Source organism: Chiloscyllium plagiosum, unplaced genomic scaffold, assembly GCF_037043375.1.
Source record: "Chiloscyllium plagiosum isolate Xiang-an unplaced genomic scaffold, Cpla_swu_hap1 HiC_scaffold_23, whole genome shotgun sequence".
Lineage (NCBI taxonomy): Eukaryota > Metazoa > Chordata > Chondrichthyes > Orectolobiformes > Hemiscylliidae > Chiloscyllium > Chiloscyllium plagiosum.
The window spans coordinates 30,928,008-30,945,037 of record NW_028270161.1 but is presented as its reverse complement, the minus strand read 5'-3'; the positions used below and the strand labels follow the sequence as shown (position 1 = coordinate 30,945,037).

The 17,030-nt window shown below is 38.6% G+C and overlaps 1 protein-coding gene across 8 annotated transcripts in view; it reads left to right on the top strand.

Moving 5' to 3' along the window:
• The window catches only part of cacna2d1 (calcium voltage-gated channel auxiliary subunit alpha2delta 1), a 692,512-nt gene that overhangs the window by 512,307 nt on the left and 163,175 nt on the right, over positions 1–17,030 (top strand). For all 8 annotated transcript variants that reach the window (XM_087999530.1, XM_043713764.2, XM_043713767.2 and 5 more), the window contains 2 exons: positions 13,091–13,249; positions 15,912–16,016. In XM_087999530.1, coding sequence (XP_087855656.1) covers positions 13,091–13,249; positions 15,912–16,016 — 264 coding nt within the window. The remainder of the gene's footprint in view (positions 1–13,090; positions 13,250–15,911; positions 16,017–17,030) is intronic.

Here is a 17,030-nt window from a genome sequence, read left to right as displayed (position 1 = left end):
AACACACACAATCTGCAGGATCTTACTTATAGCTGTGGAGGGTATGGTAGAAGGAAGATAGTCAGGCACCTGGTTATCTCTTCCTGTTAGATTTCTGTTCTCTGTTTGAACTTTCCCTAACACTCTACAAGTGCAACACACCTGAGTTCTATATGGAATTTGCCAGATAGCAATTGAATTTACATCTGCAGTCATTTTATTTTGCCTGTAGCAAACATTTTCTAAGGTACACATTTTGGAGATTAGAACAATGTCCATGCTACTTTGACGTTCTCCCCCATTGTCATGACATAGGTAGCAGAGAGAATAAGGCAACATCACTTCTGTGCTTTAGATAGGCAATGCATATATAAGTGCAGTGAGCTGTAAGAATGAACCTTGTCATATTGAACCTGGCCGATCATTGTTCTTGCATGAGAATTTACTTTTGTAAGCTTTTGAATAAGGCTATCTGGTCAAGCTGATCAACCAGTCTAATGGTACATGTTAACTGTCAGTCATCATTAACTGTTGATGTCTATAACTTTGCCCCTATCAATCACAGTACCTTTGACATCCAATCAGCATTCTCCGCTTATGCAGTATGATTTTTTTTCTTTCGCTTTGGTATTCTTGTGAATTATCATGAAAGTTGCAAGACAAAATGCTTTAACAAAATGTATCTTTCTTTTCAGTAATGCACAAGATCTGTTGTCATCATTGACTTCAAATCCCTTCATCGTTCTGGCACATCCTGTCTATGTAGTTTCCTCCAGCCCAATAACACTCCAAAATATCTGTGCTTCCCTAACTCTTGTTTTTTTTTTAGCATCCCTTAACTTATCCTCTCTATTGGTAACTGCAGCTGTCAGATTTTGGAATTCACTCCCTAAACCTCCTCACTGTTCTTTCCTCCTTTAAGATGTTTTAAAAACCTGCTCCAATATCTTGACATGTGGCTGAGTATCAAATTGTGTTTTATAATGGCCCTGTGAATTAATCCTGGGCTGGTTAATTCTTTTAAAGATGCTATATAAATGCAGGTAATTGTTGATAGTGCAGTACTGTCTACCTCTGCCAGTTCTCTCAGGCTATATTTCATGTACTCCATTTAATAGGTTGGTGATTTATTTGTCTCTGCCTGTGTCTCTATGCTTTGAAATTTTAAATTCTCACACATGCCATTTCATTCATTCACTCCCTCATTTTCTTGCTGTCTCCTTCCCCCAGCCCATCTGTTCCACACTTAGTTCAATAGAAAAAAAAACTGAAGTTAAACACTTCACTCATATCCACAGCTCAGTCCATTAAAGAAGCTATCTAAAAGTATTAGATGAGACCACCTAAAATGGAGATCAAGCTGGAAGGGCTTTGAATGATTTCCCTTGGGTTTTCTATGTTAAGTATAACCTGAGAAATCACTTGCCGTTGCTTGGATTTGTGCCTCAATATGCTGCAATGTGATAAATGCATGATTTTAGCTGTACCATCAAGACCGTGGCAACAATCAGAGGCCAGACAATTTCCCACAGGGAAAGATTTTAAGGCCAGGTTCTCCCAGTATTTATTCAGAGTGCAGAGCAAGAAGAGATAATACAAAAAGAATGGAACTGCTTCTGGTATTAGATTATCGTTTCCTCCTGTAACCAATGTTACAAAAGTGACAATAGGTATAAATTGGACACCCAGTCTTTATTTTTGCTAATGTTACTGACTCGGGAAGCAATCAGTAACCTTTACAATAATGTAGGGGAATGCTGAGTGCATTGTTCAAATTAACGGGGCTAATATTTTTTATTATAAATTGCCGTATAAATAAACCCTGTAATTGCTACATTTTTCCGAGGCATTAGGACGTTGGCAGATTTACTTTGTCAAAACCGCCCACAATCGAACAGCTATATGATTATTGGAGTCTTGCCAGCAAATTCATCAAGAGAAATGCACAACCGACTGCTTGACATTTATTTCTTAATGTGATCACGTTACTAAATATGCAACCACATCTTCCCCTTGAAAAAAAGCTCAAGCTAGAAAAACGTGGCACTATTTACTGGAGTGAAATTGACTGTTCTGTGCACCACTGTGATATTTTTCAAATGGAAGAAAGTACCCCTAACTTGTCACACTGACAAATAAACTCATTTGCAGCAAAATCATAGCAGTAGTTTGCTTCTGTCTTCGTTAAGATTGAATCCGAATCAGTACAACTTTGCAGTTCTGTGAGCATCGTGGTATGGTGTTTAGCATACATGATAAAATAAACTGGGCTGTAGCATTATAGGAACAGAGTATAATTTACTTCACAGTATATTAAAAACAAGTGACGGTCGAACAGTCCAGCAAACAAATAAGCACTTGCAATTTTGTGAGATGTCACTGGTTATTTTTGAGGTTGAAACAAATCATTTGCCTGAAGGGTTTTAATTGAGCTTGATTTCCAAATGTCAACTGTTCTTTTCAAATGAATCATTCTGCCCCCAGGGCACTGTTTCATTTTCTTTCAGATGGTCCCATGTTGACAATCATCAGCCTACCTGAAATATCATGAGCAGTGAATGAATCTCAATGAATCTTCTCATGAATTCTAAACACTCATGTTATTAACTGAGCTCATCAGACTTTATCTCAGCCTGACCAGTACTTACTGCTGGAAATCATTTAGAGATAGCACAGTATGATTAATGTGAAACAATGTTCAGAAACCAATTTTGGTCTTTAGTTCATTGAAAATCTCAAATCAGATGACATTAAGACTCACTCGCATTCCACTTATTCTCCCTTCAACAATCTCAAACAATATTCCTAGTGGCAAAACAAAAAAAACTTTCCTTTAAATACATATTTCCTCTTTCACTGCAAGGAACATGCAAATGGGAAGATCCCCAAGTTACACTTTTTGGATGCACTGGGTGTGTGGCACTGCCTATAAACTCTCACATTGTACATGTCTAGAGTAGTTTGGAATTAACGGTGTACCTGCACACTTTATTTGTTTTTATATTATCGAAGTTACACTCCAGTGTTGAAATTTGTGATCTGATACTATTTGGCCCAAAGGGCAGCATTTTTTTTTGTAATAGCAATTTATCAATTACCACAAAAGAATAATTAATCTTGCCATGTTTACTGCAAAATTACATCTCCTTTCAAAATGTTTTTCATTTTGATGTCATTATGAATATATAACATTGAAACCCATATAAAACCTGAAATTGTGTAACTTCTTTCAAATGTGACAGAGGGATTATTTTTAACGTAGTTATCTTATCTCAGGTACAACAGATCACTAAATAAGGATGAGAATTACATTGGAGCCAATTACATTTATCTATCTGGAATAACCTTCTCAGTGCACTTTTTCCTAAGTCATATCCAGTCCTTAAAATGTTATTAAACATTTTGGGACATTTTATCTTGTTAAAGCTGCTACATAAGCTCCTCAAAAGTATTTCAATTTCAAATATCCAATTTCAAAAACAATGTGAACCACCAAACCATTCTGCATCTTGTCCGTCAATCACCTGAAGCTATTGTTTTATATGATATCCTTTATTTTCTTTGGGTATGTAGAGGACAATAAATCCAGTTGTTCTTCAATCTCCTGCCCACAGCACAAGGGAAGGAATTCCCAACTGTCCACTTACCCATGCCCAAATTGAAGCCCACAAGTGGACAGATAGAGTCATGCAGATGTACAGCACGGAAACCCTTTGGTCCAACCTGTCCACACTGAGCAGATTTCCTAATCTAATCTAGTCCCATTTGCAGCACTTGGCCCGTATCCTCTAAACCCTTCCTATTCAGATACCCATCCAGATGCCTTTTAAATGTTGTAATTAGATCAGCCTCCACCACTTCCTCTGGAAGATCCAGTTGATGACTATTTAGCAGCCACTTCACACTGAGCCTCAATTTTCAGGCTGTTTGGAGGAGTTTAGGGGCAGGCAGGAATGCCTGGAATGTCACGCTGCTTCATGCTTGGCTGGTAAGTACGGTGATGAATCAACACCCTCCTTTTGATACACCCCCCACCCAACACTCCACTGACCTCTCCTCCTATAGCCCCAACCTCAGCTCCCTGCCCAGCTGCTGGACCTCACCCCCTGTCCTGTGATCCTGATACTTAGTTGGTCTTGCATTCTGGGGACATAGGCTCTGGAGCATGGCTCATGATCCCAGTCCTATCCACTGCAGATTCTAGTGCTGCTGGGACTGGAGACCCGCTTGTAAAACGGATTGGCTGGCAGCACAGGTCCCAAGGGCAGAGGTTTGAAAGTCCCACTTCCATTCCGTTAAGTTGCTGCAAGACAGTGAGTATCTATAACCTCTCAATATGGGCATGACCATAAAGGGACAACCTGATAGGCCAGGCCACAACAAGCACCGAGGTATGTGCGGCTGATGTCACTGGAGTCTGTGTTCAGTGACCCCTTTGAGAACTCATGAACCTCATGAACTCATGAGTGGGCGGCACGGTGGCACAGTGGTTAGCACTGCTGCCTCACAGCGCCAGAGACCCGGGTTCAATTCCCGCCTCAGGCGACTGACTGTGTGGAGTTTGCACGTTCTCTCCGTGTCTGTGTGGGTTTCCTCCGGGTGCTCCGGTTTCCTCCCACAGTCCAAAGATGTGCAGGGTCAGGTGAATTGACCATACTAAATTGCCCGTAGTGTTAGGTAAGGGGTGAATGTAGGGGTATGGGTGGGTTTCGCTTCGGCGGGTTGGTGTGGACTTGTTGGGCCGAAGGGCCTGTTTCCACACTGTAATGTAATGTAATCTAATCTAATCACCTTCCAAGCTCCTTCTCAAAGATTACATTACAAAAAAAAATGTAATGTAATCTTTGAGAAGGAGCTTGGAAGGTGAGATAAGGCCTGGGGCCTTGGCAGGACCAGCGACAAAGCCTGATGCTAAGAGTGGGTCTGAGGTCTGTGTCAGGAAGGGAGAGTTCAGCTTCCCTAAGTCCATTGTGTGAATTAGCTTTTATTGAAATTTTATCTAAAATATCTGAAGAACTTTTCAAAATGGCTCTTCCTGGAGCACCATCTTTGAGGTTGGTTGTTGCCTTTCAGCACTTACAATTGACATTGGGTTCATCTCTGTTCACAGATGTGCTGTTTGAGTCACAACCACCAATATCACCAGTGATGCATTCACCATCACCACCTCCGATGATTATAAAGGGAAACCCAGTCATCCTAAAAACCTTTACCATAGAATGAGGTGCAGAAGGAGTTTACTTTAAACATAGCTTTACACCTAATTAATTCTGATCATCATGGCTGATCATCAGGACAAGCTTAAAGTCCCTTTGAAGTCAATAACAGTTGTGTATTTCTTGCTATTTTACTGTCTATGAGCATTTTCAATTGGAAATGAAGCACTTGAAATTAACAAGGCTGTTGTTATTTGCCCCTTTTTGCTTTCTCTGTCCCACATATCCCGCATTATTTGCAAATCTTCAATCTTGTGAACTACATCCTCAATTCCAACTGATAAATAGTACTCTCTAAACATTTAAGAGAGTTGCATTGTTTTCTACATCCATGTTCAAAGCAAGAGCTTTCATTTATTTTGCACCAGTTGTGTGTAAAGGTAAAGTCAGCTTGGGTTGCTCTGTCATTACAGAGAGAGATGGCAGGAGGTGGTCTAACCTGAAGGTCATCATGCCTCCGGTGAGGGCAGAGTTTGAGAAGGAAAGTCCTTCGTGACAACCTCTGTTGTTGCAGGAACTGAACCCACATTGTTGGTGTCCCTGTGCGTCACAAACCAGCCGTCCAGCTTATAGTTACTGTTGCAAAGGAGGAAATTCAGCAACCAAATCAATGTACAAACAGAAATGTACTAATGACCAAATTACAGTGTAGTTGTTGGTTAATGGATAAATATTGATCAGAATTTGGATTAGCACTCTGCTGCTCTTTAAATAGTATAGCACAACCCATTACATTACCCTGAGAAAGTAACTAGGATGCTAATTTAATACCTCATTCAAGATCCATGCAGTATTATACAAATTCCTCATTCTTGATGAAGGGCTTTTGCCAAAACGTCGATTTTCCTGCTCCTCGGATGTTGCCTGACCTGCTGTGCTTTTCCAGCACCACACTTTTGACTCTAATCTCCAGCATCTGCAGTACTCACTTTCGCCTAGTATTATACAAAACTCAAGCTTCATGACCAGTATAATGTGTGCATTTTAAAATTTGATATGAAAATCAAACCTACTCTATACAGGTCCATATATTTTGCACCTAGGTGGAAAATTGAAAAGTTATCCCTAGTGTCTACTCATCGGTTCCTTTGTGGCAATTTCCAGTGTTAATCTAAGCTTTTTCATCACCTACAGATGGAAGACAAGTGATCACTGATTCTATGGCAGACCTGTTTGAAAACTTTGACCAAATTATGACAGGATGTTTCCATGCTGATTGGCATCCTTCCAATTTCATATTTTTTATGAATGTAAAATTGCTTTATTTTTTCCACCTTGTGCTTATTAACACACTGAAGACATATATTTTCAGTAAATTAGATAACACTGTTATGATTTGTAACTTAATTTGCATTTTGATACATCATTATTCTGTAAATTCTGACTAGTGGTACCTGGTCCTGGTGACAAGGTTCTCTGAAAACTACAGGTTGTCCCTTGAAGTACCTGAGCCTGCTCGGGGCATATCAATAATAATCCCTGCTCCAATGTGGCTCAAACCAAGGTCTGAACTGATGTGAGGAAATTCACCATCAATAGGCCATGGTCCCATCTATTATGCTGCATTGTCAGTGGATCAGAGTCACATACCTGTTTTATCTGTTTGGATTCAGATAATACCCACAGTTCCTTAAAGTGGGAACAGATGTAGATGTTTTTTGAACTTCACTTTGTGTTTCAGAATATCAAAAGTATTTATTGCCAAGTGTTCAATTAGGAGGGACTGGCAGGTGGAAAATGATTTGTGTTTGCAATTTGTTATAAATGTCAAATCTGACATTGTTACTGCACTGCTTGACGGCACTGTGTAGAAATCCAATTGAAAGAAAGCCAAGGGCACAGCCTTCATGCCAAAGCAGTCTGCAGGAAGTTGGATCAGTGATGTAGTGTAGGGTGTCTGGGTTAATAGGAACTGTGACACATGCCAGGAAACCTTGTTTGTGTGAGAGATTGGTGAGTATTTAATTCATAGTATTTTTCTGATATATTTTCCAAATATTCTATAGACATTTTTTATTTCTATATAATTTATAAATAAATTATACCAATAAAACCTGAGGCACATATAACGGAAGCTGGTATTGTCTACAGACTATGCCACTTGCTGCTTGGTCAAAAGCTGAGAGTAAAAACCTTTCCATGCTTTAAGCTTAATTCACCGTAGCTGCTGTGCTGGTTCTGTACAATCTGTTTTATAGAATCTAGTCATTTGCCAAATCTAGCATGAATATGTGCCAAAGGAAGAATACAAAGAATTTTAAAAATCTGTTGTTTGCCAGAATTGGCATCCTTGTATTTCCAGCAAGAATTGTATTGCATTTCACGGAGTCCTGTTTGCCAGTGGGAGAATCCTGAACATGCCCCAGATGGCCCCACAGTTATCCTGACCTCTGTAAGGGGTATCTTCGACACACTGAGAAACTCACAACTGAATATTCAAACTTTGCCTTCTCAATTCAGCCTTTTCTTATTTTTTCTTACTCCTTTGCAAGAAACCAGAATGATGACAGAAATGTAGCCACTAACACAGAAGCCCAATTTCACTTACCTGGCTATTTCCCATAGGTTAATGCTCAATAGGCAGTGGCTAGCCAAGCATACCCATCCATATTTGGGACTGTTCCAAAAACCAGCCATTTTGGTTAACGTGCAATATGACCAGCAGTGAGCCTCATAGTATTACCATAAGACATATGAATTTCGGCATTCAGCCCATTCAATCATGGCTCATAAGTTTTTTTTAAACTTATTCTCTTATTTTCCCCCTGTAATCCTCGATCCCCTTGATACTCAGTCTTAAATATACTCAGTGACCTGGCCTCCGCAGCCTTCTGTGGTCAATGAATTCCATAGATTCACCACTCTCTAGCTGAGGAAGTTTCTCCTTATCTCCGTTCTAACAGATCTTCCCTTTACTCAAAAGCTATGCACTCAGGCCCTTGTCTCTTCTACCAATGGAAACATCTTCTCAACGTCCACTCTGTTGAGGCCATTCAGTATTCTATATGTTTCAAATAGATTTCCCCCTCATCCTTGTAAACTCCATTGAGTATAAACCCAGAGACATCAGACACTCCTCATATGTTGAGGCTTTCTTTCCTGGGACCGTTCTCGTGAACGTCCTCTGAACACGCCCCAGGGGCCAGTACATCCTTCCTGAGATATGGAGCCCAAAACTGTACACAATACTCCAAATGTGGTCTGATCAGAGCCTTATAAAGCCTCAGAAGTACATCCCTGCTTTTATATTCAAGACCTCTCAAAATAAATGCCATCATTGCATTTGCCTTTCTAACTACACTCACCTGCAAGTTTACCTTGAGAGAATCCTGAACTAGAACTCCCAAGTCTCTTTACCTTTCAGACTTATGAATTTTCTCTCCATTTAGAAAATAGTCCATGCCTTTATTCTTCCCATAAAAGTGCATGACCTCACACTTTCCCCACATTGTACTCTATCTGCCACGTGTTTGCTCACTTTCCTAAGCTGTCCAAATCCTTCTGCAGCCTGCCCGCCTTCTCAATGCTACCTGTCCCTCTACCTATTTGTATCATCTGCAATCTTAGCCAGAATGCCCTCAGTTCCTTCATCTGGATCATTAATGTAAAAAGTGAAAAGTTGTGGTGCCAACATTGAACATTACAGAACACAACTTTGTCATCGGCTGCCTTTCTGAGAAAGACCCTTTTATCCCCACTCTCTGCATTTGTCCAGACAGCCAAGCTTCTTTCCATTCTAGCACCTTGCCTCTGATGCCATGGGCCCTTACCTTACTCAGTAGCCTCCTGTGTGGCACCTCGTCAAAGGTCTACTTGATGTCCAGGTAGATTACATCCATTGGCTCTCCTTGGTCTAACCTGCTTGTTGCTTCTTCAAAGAATTCTAGAAGATGTCAGGTATAACCTCCTATTATGCTGACTTTGCTCTATTTTACCATACACTTCTGAGGATTCAGAAATCTCATTCTTCACAGTAGATTCCAGGATCTTACCCATGACCAAGGTTAGACTAATTGGTTTGTAATTTTCTGTCTTTTGCCTTCCTCCCTTTTTAAACAGGGGTGTCACGTTAGCTATTTTCCAGTCCCCTTGGACCCTTCCTGATTTTAGCGATTCCTGAGGCTATTGCCTCCACTATCTCTTCAGTTATCACCCTTAAAGGTCTGGAGTTTAGTCCATCTAGTCTAGGTGATTTAATCACCTTTATTATTCAGTCCATCAGCCATTTCCTTGTTCCCCATTACTATTCTTCAGCATCATTTTCCAGTGACCCAATGTCCACTTTTACCTCTCTTTTGCTCTATATATAGTGAAAGAAAGTCTTTCAGTCTTCCTTTATATTACTGGCTAGCTTACCCTCATATTTAATCTTCTCCCTCTTTATTTCTTTTTTGTTGTCCTCTGTTGGTCTTTTTAAGCTTCCCAATCCTTTGGTTTCCCACTGCCCTTTGCCATGTTATATGCTTTCTCTTTTGGTTTTATGCTATCCCTGACTTCCCTAATCAGCCATGGTTGCCTCATCTTCCATGTGGAGTATTCAGTATAGAAGTAGACCATCTGAAGTCCATGCAGGAGTTTCCCTCTATTCCTGCCTCCTTCTCTTTAAATGTATCTATAGTATTCACTTTGCTAATATGTTCCACCACTCTTTGGGTAAAGGATTTCTTCTGAAGTCCATACTTGATTGTTTTTTTTTGTTTGCTATCTTACATTGATGGTCTCTTGCCACACGAAAAAACAATCTCTCTTTCTTCATTCTATGAAAAAATTTAATTATTTTAAAGACCTCTCTTGAGTTATCTCTCAGCCTTTATTTTTTAAGGAAGTAGAGATCCAGCATGTCGACTCTTTGTCTATTATTTATGCTGGCATGTTTCTGGTAACATCCTTGTAAATTTTCTCTGCAACCTTTCCAATTCTTTATATCCTTTTACTAACAGGCCAAGCTGAAATGCACACTGTACTCTTAAATATTCCATCTGGTCAGAGGATAATGAAAGAATCAAGTCTCACCGTGACAAAGGCCTTTAGCAAAGGCATCTCTATGTCACAGACAGAAACATATAAATTAAGGAGCTTTAGAAAGTGCACTCTTTGGAGGGAGTGATAAATTGTCTCCAATACATCACTGTTTGCATCCTCCACAGACATCAGTTAATACTGATTGGGTCAAATGGCCTGTTTCTGCATTGCACTGTCTGTGCCATAATGTCCACGGGAAAATGTTTGTTTATATTAACACAATCCAAATAAAATTGTACCAGTATGTAAACTGACATGAATTTGAAATGAAAATCGTTGTCACAATCTTTCTGTTATAGGCCACTGTATAACTGCCTAAAGGTATTAAAGATTTCTATTAAAGTGGATTAATTAAGGTGTTTTAGATGATTAAATAATAAAATATAAGTGCAGGATAATGGAATCACTGGCACAAGGCCAGTTGTGGTAGAGCATTATATCAAGCAATAGGTTGGAGTATGAAATCAAACATTTAATGAGCCTGGTGTTCTGGTGCATGAACACTCAAAATATATTGATCAGGATATCAATGGAGGTTGGTGCGGGAAGTGGAAGGTGACCCCTTAGGTGGTGGAGGAGAAGTTTTTAAAAATTCATTCATAGGATGATGTTGCTGGCTAGTTCAGCATTTATTGCCCATTCCTAATTGCCTATTGGGCAGTTAAGAGTCAACCACATAGCTGTGGGTCTGGAGTCACATGTAGGCCAGACTGGACAAGGATGGCAGTTTCCCTCCGTAAAGGACGTTGGTGAACCAAACCGACAATGATTCATGGTCATCATTAGTGTCTTACTTCCAGATTTGTATTGAATTCAGATGCCATCATCTGCCATGTTGGGATTCCCCAGAATATTACCTGAGTCTGGGGATTAACAGACCAGTGATAATACCACTACGACATTACTTCCCCTCAGGTTGAGAAACCGGAAGACTTACCCCATGTGTTATGTTTTAACTCCATTTGTCTGATTTGTTTTTCACAAGTTCTTGTCCACAAGTCACTCTGGTCAATCATTGGTCACTCTGGGCTTGGTCTTCAGTCAGGTATAGTGTCTGTAGGTTAGGCTGCAGGAAAACGTTGGTTGGCTCAGGAACCCATGGGGCCTTGTTCTAATCCTTTGGCTCCAGTGTGTTAAACACAAGTGTATGATCCAGTGAAAGGCTATCAAATCTCTGAACTCAGGAGGCAGTTACCAGTTCCTGGAGAATGTCCCATTTTGGAATGACAGGATAAGGTGGGGAGGTGGGATCTGTGGGTGTGGTGTTCAGGTGATACTGCCATAGAAATTTCAGCTGAGCCTGGGATATTTGTGGTGTGTCTAAATGCCTGGATGGTGATATTGTGGGATCATACAAATGCCGGCTGGCCATGAAGAAAAACCTCTGCTTCTCCAGATCCATAAGCAGAATGATAGAGTCACTTACCCTCCCTCAAAAGTGATGTCCTTGACTCCATTAAACTGCCAGGTTTCTCCAGGCTTGGAAAACCTACTTTCCATGGTTAAATTTGAATTTATTTTTTAGTCAGAAAATGTGGGTGCTATTAGCCAGGCCAGTATTTATTTCCTATCCCTTATAACCTTGAGAAAATGATGGCAAACTGTCTTCTTGAACTCTTGTAGACCACATGATTAGATACTGTCAGTGTCGTTAGGGATGGAGTACCAGGTTTATTATCAAGGAACAATGAGGCATTAACAATATAGCTCCACAATCGGGAGTATATGTGTCTTGGAAGCGATGATGTTCTTTTGCATCTGTTCCCCATGCCCTTCAAGGTGGTAAAATTCGCAGGTTTGGCTGATGCTGTTGGAGATTTGCTGTGATATATCTTGGTGATCTTGCACACTGCTGTCACTTTGTCACTGGTGGAGGATATGAATGTTCAAATTAGTAGATGGAATGCCAATCAAATGGATTTCTTTAAGCTGTGACATAGTGGTAATGTCACTGGACTAGTAATCCAGAACCTCAGGCTAATGTTCTGGGAACATGGGTTTGAATCATGGTATGTGGTAAAAATAGGAACCAATAAAAATCTGAATTAAAATGCTGTAAAAATGCATCTAGTTCACTCATGTCCTTTCAGAAAGGAAATCTGCCCTTTCATGGTCTGGCCTACATGTAGTTGATTCTTAACCACCCACCAGATAGTTAGGATGGGCATTAAATGCTGGTCCAGCCACTGATGCCCACATTCCAAAAGTGAATTTAAAGATAAAATTGGGTATCTTTTGTGTTTTTGGAACTGCAAGCCTGACATGTGTTTGGTAAAAAGTTGAAAGGCTTTGGAAGTCAGGAGATGGCAGAATTTCCAGAATCCAGAACCTGATGTTGTCACTACACTATTTACATGACTGGTCCAACTAATTTCCTACACAGTTATAAGCTCCTGGATATTGATGACAGAGAATTCAGCAATGAAATACCATGGGATATTAAAGGGACTTGGTGGTGTTGTCCCTTGTTGCATGTTGTCATTGCCTGGCACATTTGTGGTGCAGATGTTGTTTGCCTGTTATAAGTCCATGCCTGAATATTATCGAGTTCTTGCAGTATCTTTACATGGACTGCTTCAGTGGCTTGTGAATAATGCTGGATATTGTATAAACATGATTGAACATTCCCACTTATGATCTTTTGATAGAGGGAAGGCCAGGATTGAAATAGTCGAATATAGTTATGTTAAGGATTGAAGGTGGACCAGTAGTGTAATTATAGTTCAGATTGGATTGGTCTTGCTTTTTGTGGACAGAACATATGTGGAACTTTTCCATATTGTCATGTAGATGCCAGTGTGATGACAGTGTGGGACCAAATTAATGTATTAATGTAATTCATTTTTTCTGTTTTCTCTTTTCCTATATTTCAGTTCAACAATCAAGCAAAATCTGTCAGCTGCTTCAGACACCTTGTGCAAGCTAATGTTCGGAATAAGAAGGTTCTCAAAGATGCAGTTAATCAAATACAGGCAAAAGGGATCACTGACTATAAAAAAGGGTTTACATTTGCTTTTGAACAGTTGCTAAATGTAAGTTGTTATTTCTGTTCCAAATGATTGCATGGATAACACCATATTGAATTTGTTTGGAAATTAGGTAAGATATTTTGTTGTCATATTTAGTTTTAAAACAATAGACTGAATGTTATCCGAGTAAATACAAGAAAATATCATTGAAACATTTAATATTTGGTAAATCAATGGCTGAGGACCAATTCATTTACTTCATATTCATCAAAACACAGAAACTCAAGAACAAAATATATCAAAATCAACAGTGAACGAGGTCATTCAGCTAATCATTTCTATGCAGGACCCGTGGTTTAGCTCTTTATTCAGTCCCACTACTGTATTACTTTGTACATGTCCGCCCTCAAGTATTTAGTGAAATTCCTTTTGAAACACACGACTGAGTATGCTTCCACCATCCTTTCACAAACTGTATTTCAGATCACAATTCACTGTGCAAAAAATATTTTCTGATGTGACCTCTGATGTTTTTTCCAATCATTTAACTCTGGCCTTTAGTCACTGGAAACAGGCTTTCCTTATTTACAATATCAAAACCTCCATGATTTTGAGTACTTCTACCAAATCTTTTTGTAGCTTTAACTAATTGACAGAGAACAGCCCAGCTTTGCCATTCTTTCCAAGTATCTAATGTATGACATGGTTCTGTGCTGTTTCATAGAAATAACTCACCACGATGAATAATTCATGTCGAATAGTGTTATGATCCCAGCTGATGTTAATACTGAATAAGTCAGATTCCAGTCTGAAACCTGGGTTGATTGACCTAACTTTGTTTCTTTTTTTTAAACATTGAAGTTCAGTTAATGAACACATTTATAAGAGTTTGCAAGTGTACTTTTAGCATAATGAATAAATGCTCATTGGACAAGAAAAAAACATGAATTGTATTACACTAAACAAAAAGTTTTTAAAAATTTTGCTGCAAATTCAACAGAAGACTCAAACTTGTAATATTATTTTTATGTCAGTGATATCCTTGCAAATTAAATCTCCAGCAAGGATTTATCAGTGTCTCCATACCAAGGTTTGTGCTTAGGCTGGCACAGTTGCAATTAGTTTCCTTCTGACAAATTACTCCACATTCACTAGATACTTTTGCCTTAGCTGGTATCTCTCCCTGGGACATCGAAAATAAACTCCAAAATAAACTCACTGTTACTTTAACTTCAAAGGAAACGCATGAGTTCCCAAGTGTTAGTTCCTAGTTTCTTGCTGAACTTCTGAAAATAGTGTTCCAGACTTCCATTTCCATTCTCTAGCACAAACATGCACACAACCACTGACTGACTCCCTTATGGAATTCTCTCTACCTCCGTGTTTGTGGATCTGTCATTAGGCAAGCGAACAGTTTTTATTTCCTGTTAGTTCCTCGCTAACTACTAACCCTCACTTCTTCACTTAAAGGGTAATAAAACCTTATTAAAATGCTGATAAGCAAACAGGCTGACAGACTTCTTGTCACCACGACACTGAGGACAGCTCCAAAATGAAACTAAAATCACGTATTCCCCCCTTAAACATATGTTGAATACTCTTCCTTACAATAGGATGCCTGGTTTCACTTAACAGGCTGAGCAAGGTTTGACCTCTTTCACCTTGGTCACATTTTATATCTTGGCTTTTTATGTTAAAGGAGTTGAGTTCCATCTATTTTCATTCAGCCACTTTGCAACACAGTAAAGAAAAGAATTTGCAATATTTAAAATATTTTAAAATGATAGGAATACCACTTTAGTATTCAATTGTGATATCAACACTTGTTTTTGAATTAATTGCTTTTATGAACTAGGTAACCCTATTTAAATAGTTCCCATATGTATATGAAGGTGCCTTTAAACAGTGACTGTAGCATTGGTGCAAATCAAAACTGCTTCACATTGATGCTGCATTGATGCTGAGTCTAAATGGATGCTAAAAAATACAAAAATATTAAAGAAACAAAATTATTGGGCAGAAATGATGTGTAGTTATTATTAGGTATCATTATGTTTGATTCTTATCTACAATTGGGGTTAAAGGATGAAAAATATTTAAAGTTGTCAAGATATTGTAAACTAAACAATATGCCTGGTTGTTTAATGGATAGACAAGCCAGGCCATTTCAGTTTTTGTGCAAGAGGGTTAAACATGGTAGTATTTTTTACTCATTGCAAAGGTCTTAGTTAAGTTCATAACTACTGATTGCTTGTTTGCTTACCTATTTTCAATGAATATATCAGTTGGGCAGTTTATAGTCAATGCCACAGTCCAGGGAAACATTAATTGCATTGTTTTTAGGAATGAAGAGAGATTGTTAGAGGATATGTGGTATAACTAGAGTGTAATAATGAGTTTTCTATTTGATTCCTGGGCTTACAACAAATTACCCTAAATATAAGGCAGATAAAGAAATGACTCAGTCCATTTAGAGCAGGGGTTACTAACTGAGTGATCTGAAACGATAACCCGAAAGACTAATTGGGGTAAAAAGCCCGAAAATGTATCAGAAACCCACAAACCTGGGAAGTCAAATTTGAAGATCAGGAATTATAAAAAAAAAAGGTTTTTTATTGCAACTTGTCATTGTGGGATGCAGTAGATTTAAGAAGTATCTTATGAGTTTCAAATTGAAAGAAAATAAATTGATAGCAGATTAATGTTTCCTATTTCTTCACTGCAGTTCAATGTTTCCAGAGCTAATTGCAACAAGATCATCATGCTATTTACAGATGGTGGGGAAGAAAGAGCCCAGGAAATCTTCACAACGTACAACCAGGACAAAAAAGTAAATATTTGTGAAACTGCTAGTTTTGATTTTAAAAATGCAATGCTAATACCATTAAAATTGTTTTTTTTATTGTGGATGAAAATGATCTCAGTGAATTTGGCCACATAATAAACATACTATAGCCCAATAGAGTACATGTTTTGTCTTGTTTGCAAAAATGAACTTATTGAGACTTGATCTATTGAGACTGATTTTCTTTGGCCAAGAATTATTCAGCTTAACTTAAAAATATAATATGTCATGAGAGAATTAGCTGACATTATCGTGCTTTAAACCTGAATGTGTACATGTTTCCCTGGAGGTAAATAATTTCTATTAATTGGAAAGTTAAGCATAAACTGGTGTCAGATTACTCGCTTGCTAAAATTTTAGTGTATTTGTTTGAAAGATATAACATTATGATGCTAAGAAATGTACTCATCAGTTAAATGGTATAAGTTCAGGAAAAACTTGCACTAAGAACAAAAGTTTGATTCCTTTGCTGAACAAGAATTTGTCTACCTCCATTTGATAGATTTGTTTTTCCCACTTGCTTAACCTGTATCAAGTCACTGATACATTCTTCTTATATCCTCTTAAAATACTTCCTATCTGTCATTGCATCATTTGAAAACTTAGCCATCATGTCTCCAATCCCCTCATCTAAGTCATTGATATAAATTGTTAAAAAGCTGAGGGCCCAGTGCAGACTGCAGGATCCTATTCATCACATTCTGCCAATCTATAAAAGACACATAGAAGCAAACAATTATTATACAGTAATCTAATATTCCATCCATTGCTAGTATTTTACCCCTCTACCACCAGCTCCTTCTTTGTACAATAAACCTTTATGCCAAATACCTCTTGGAAATCTGTGTACACCATGTTAACAGGCTCCTGTTTTCATCTTGAGGACTCAGACACTCTAAAACATTGTAATAAACTGGTTAAACATGTTTTCCTTTTCACAAGATCATCCTGACTCTTTCCTGTCGTCTTGAGTTTTCTCAAGCGTCCAGTTAAAGCATC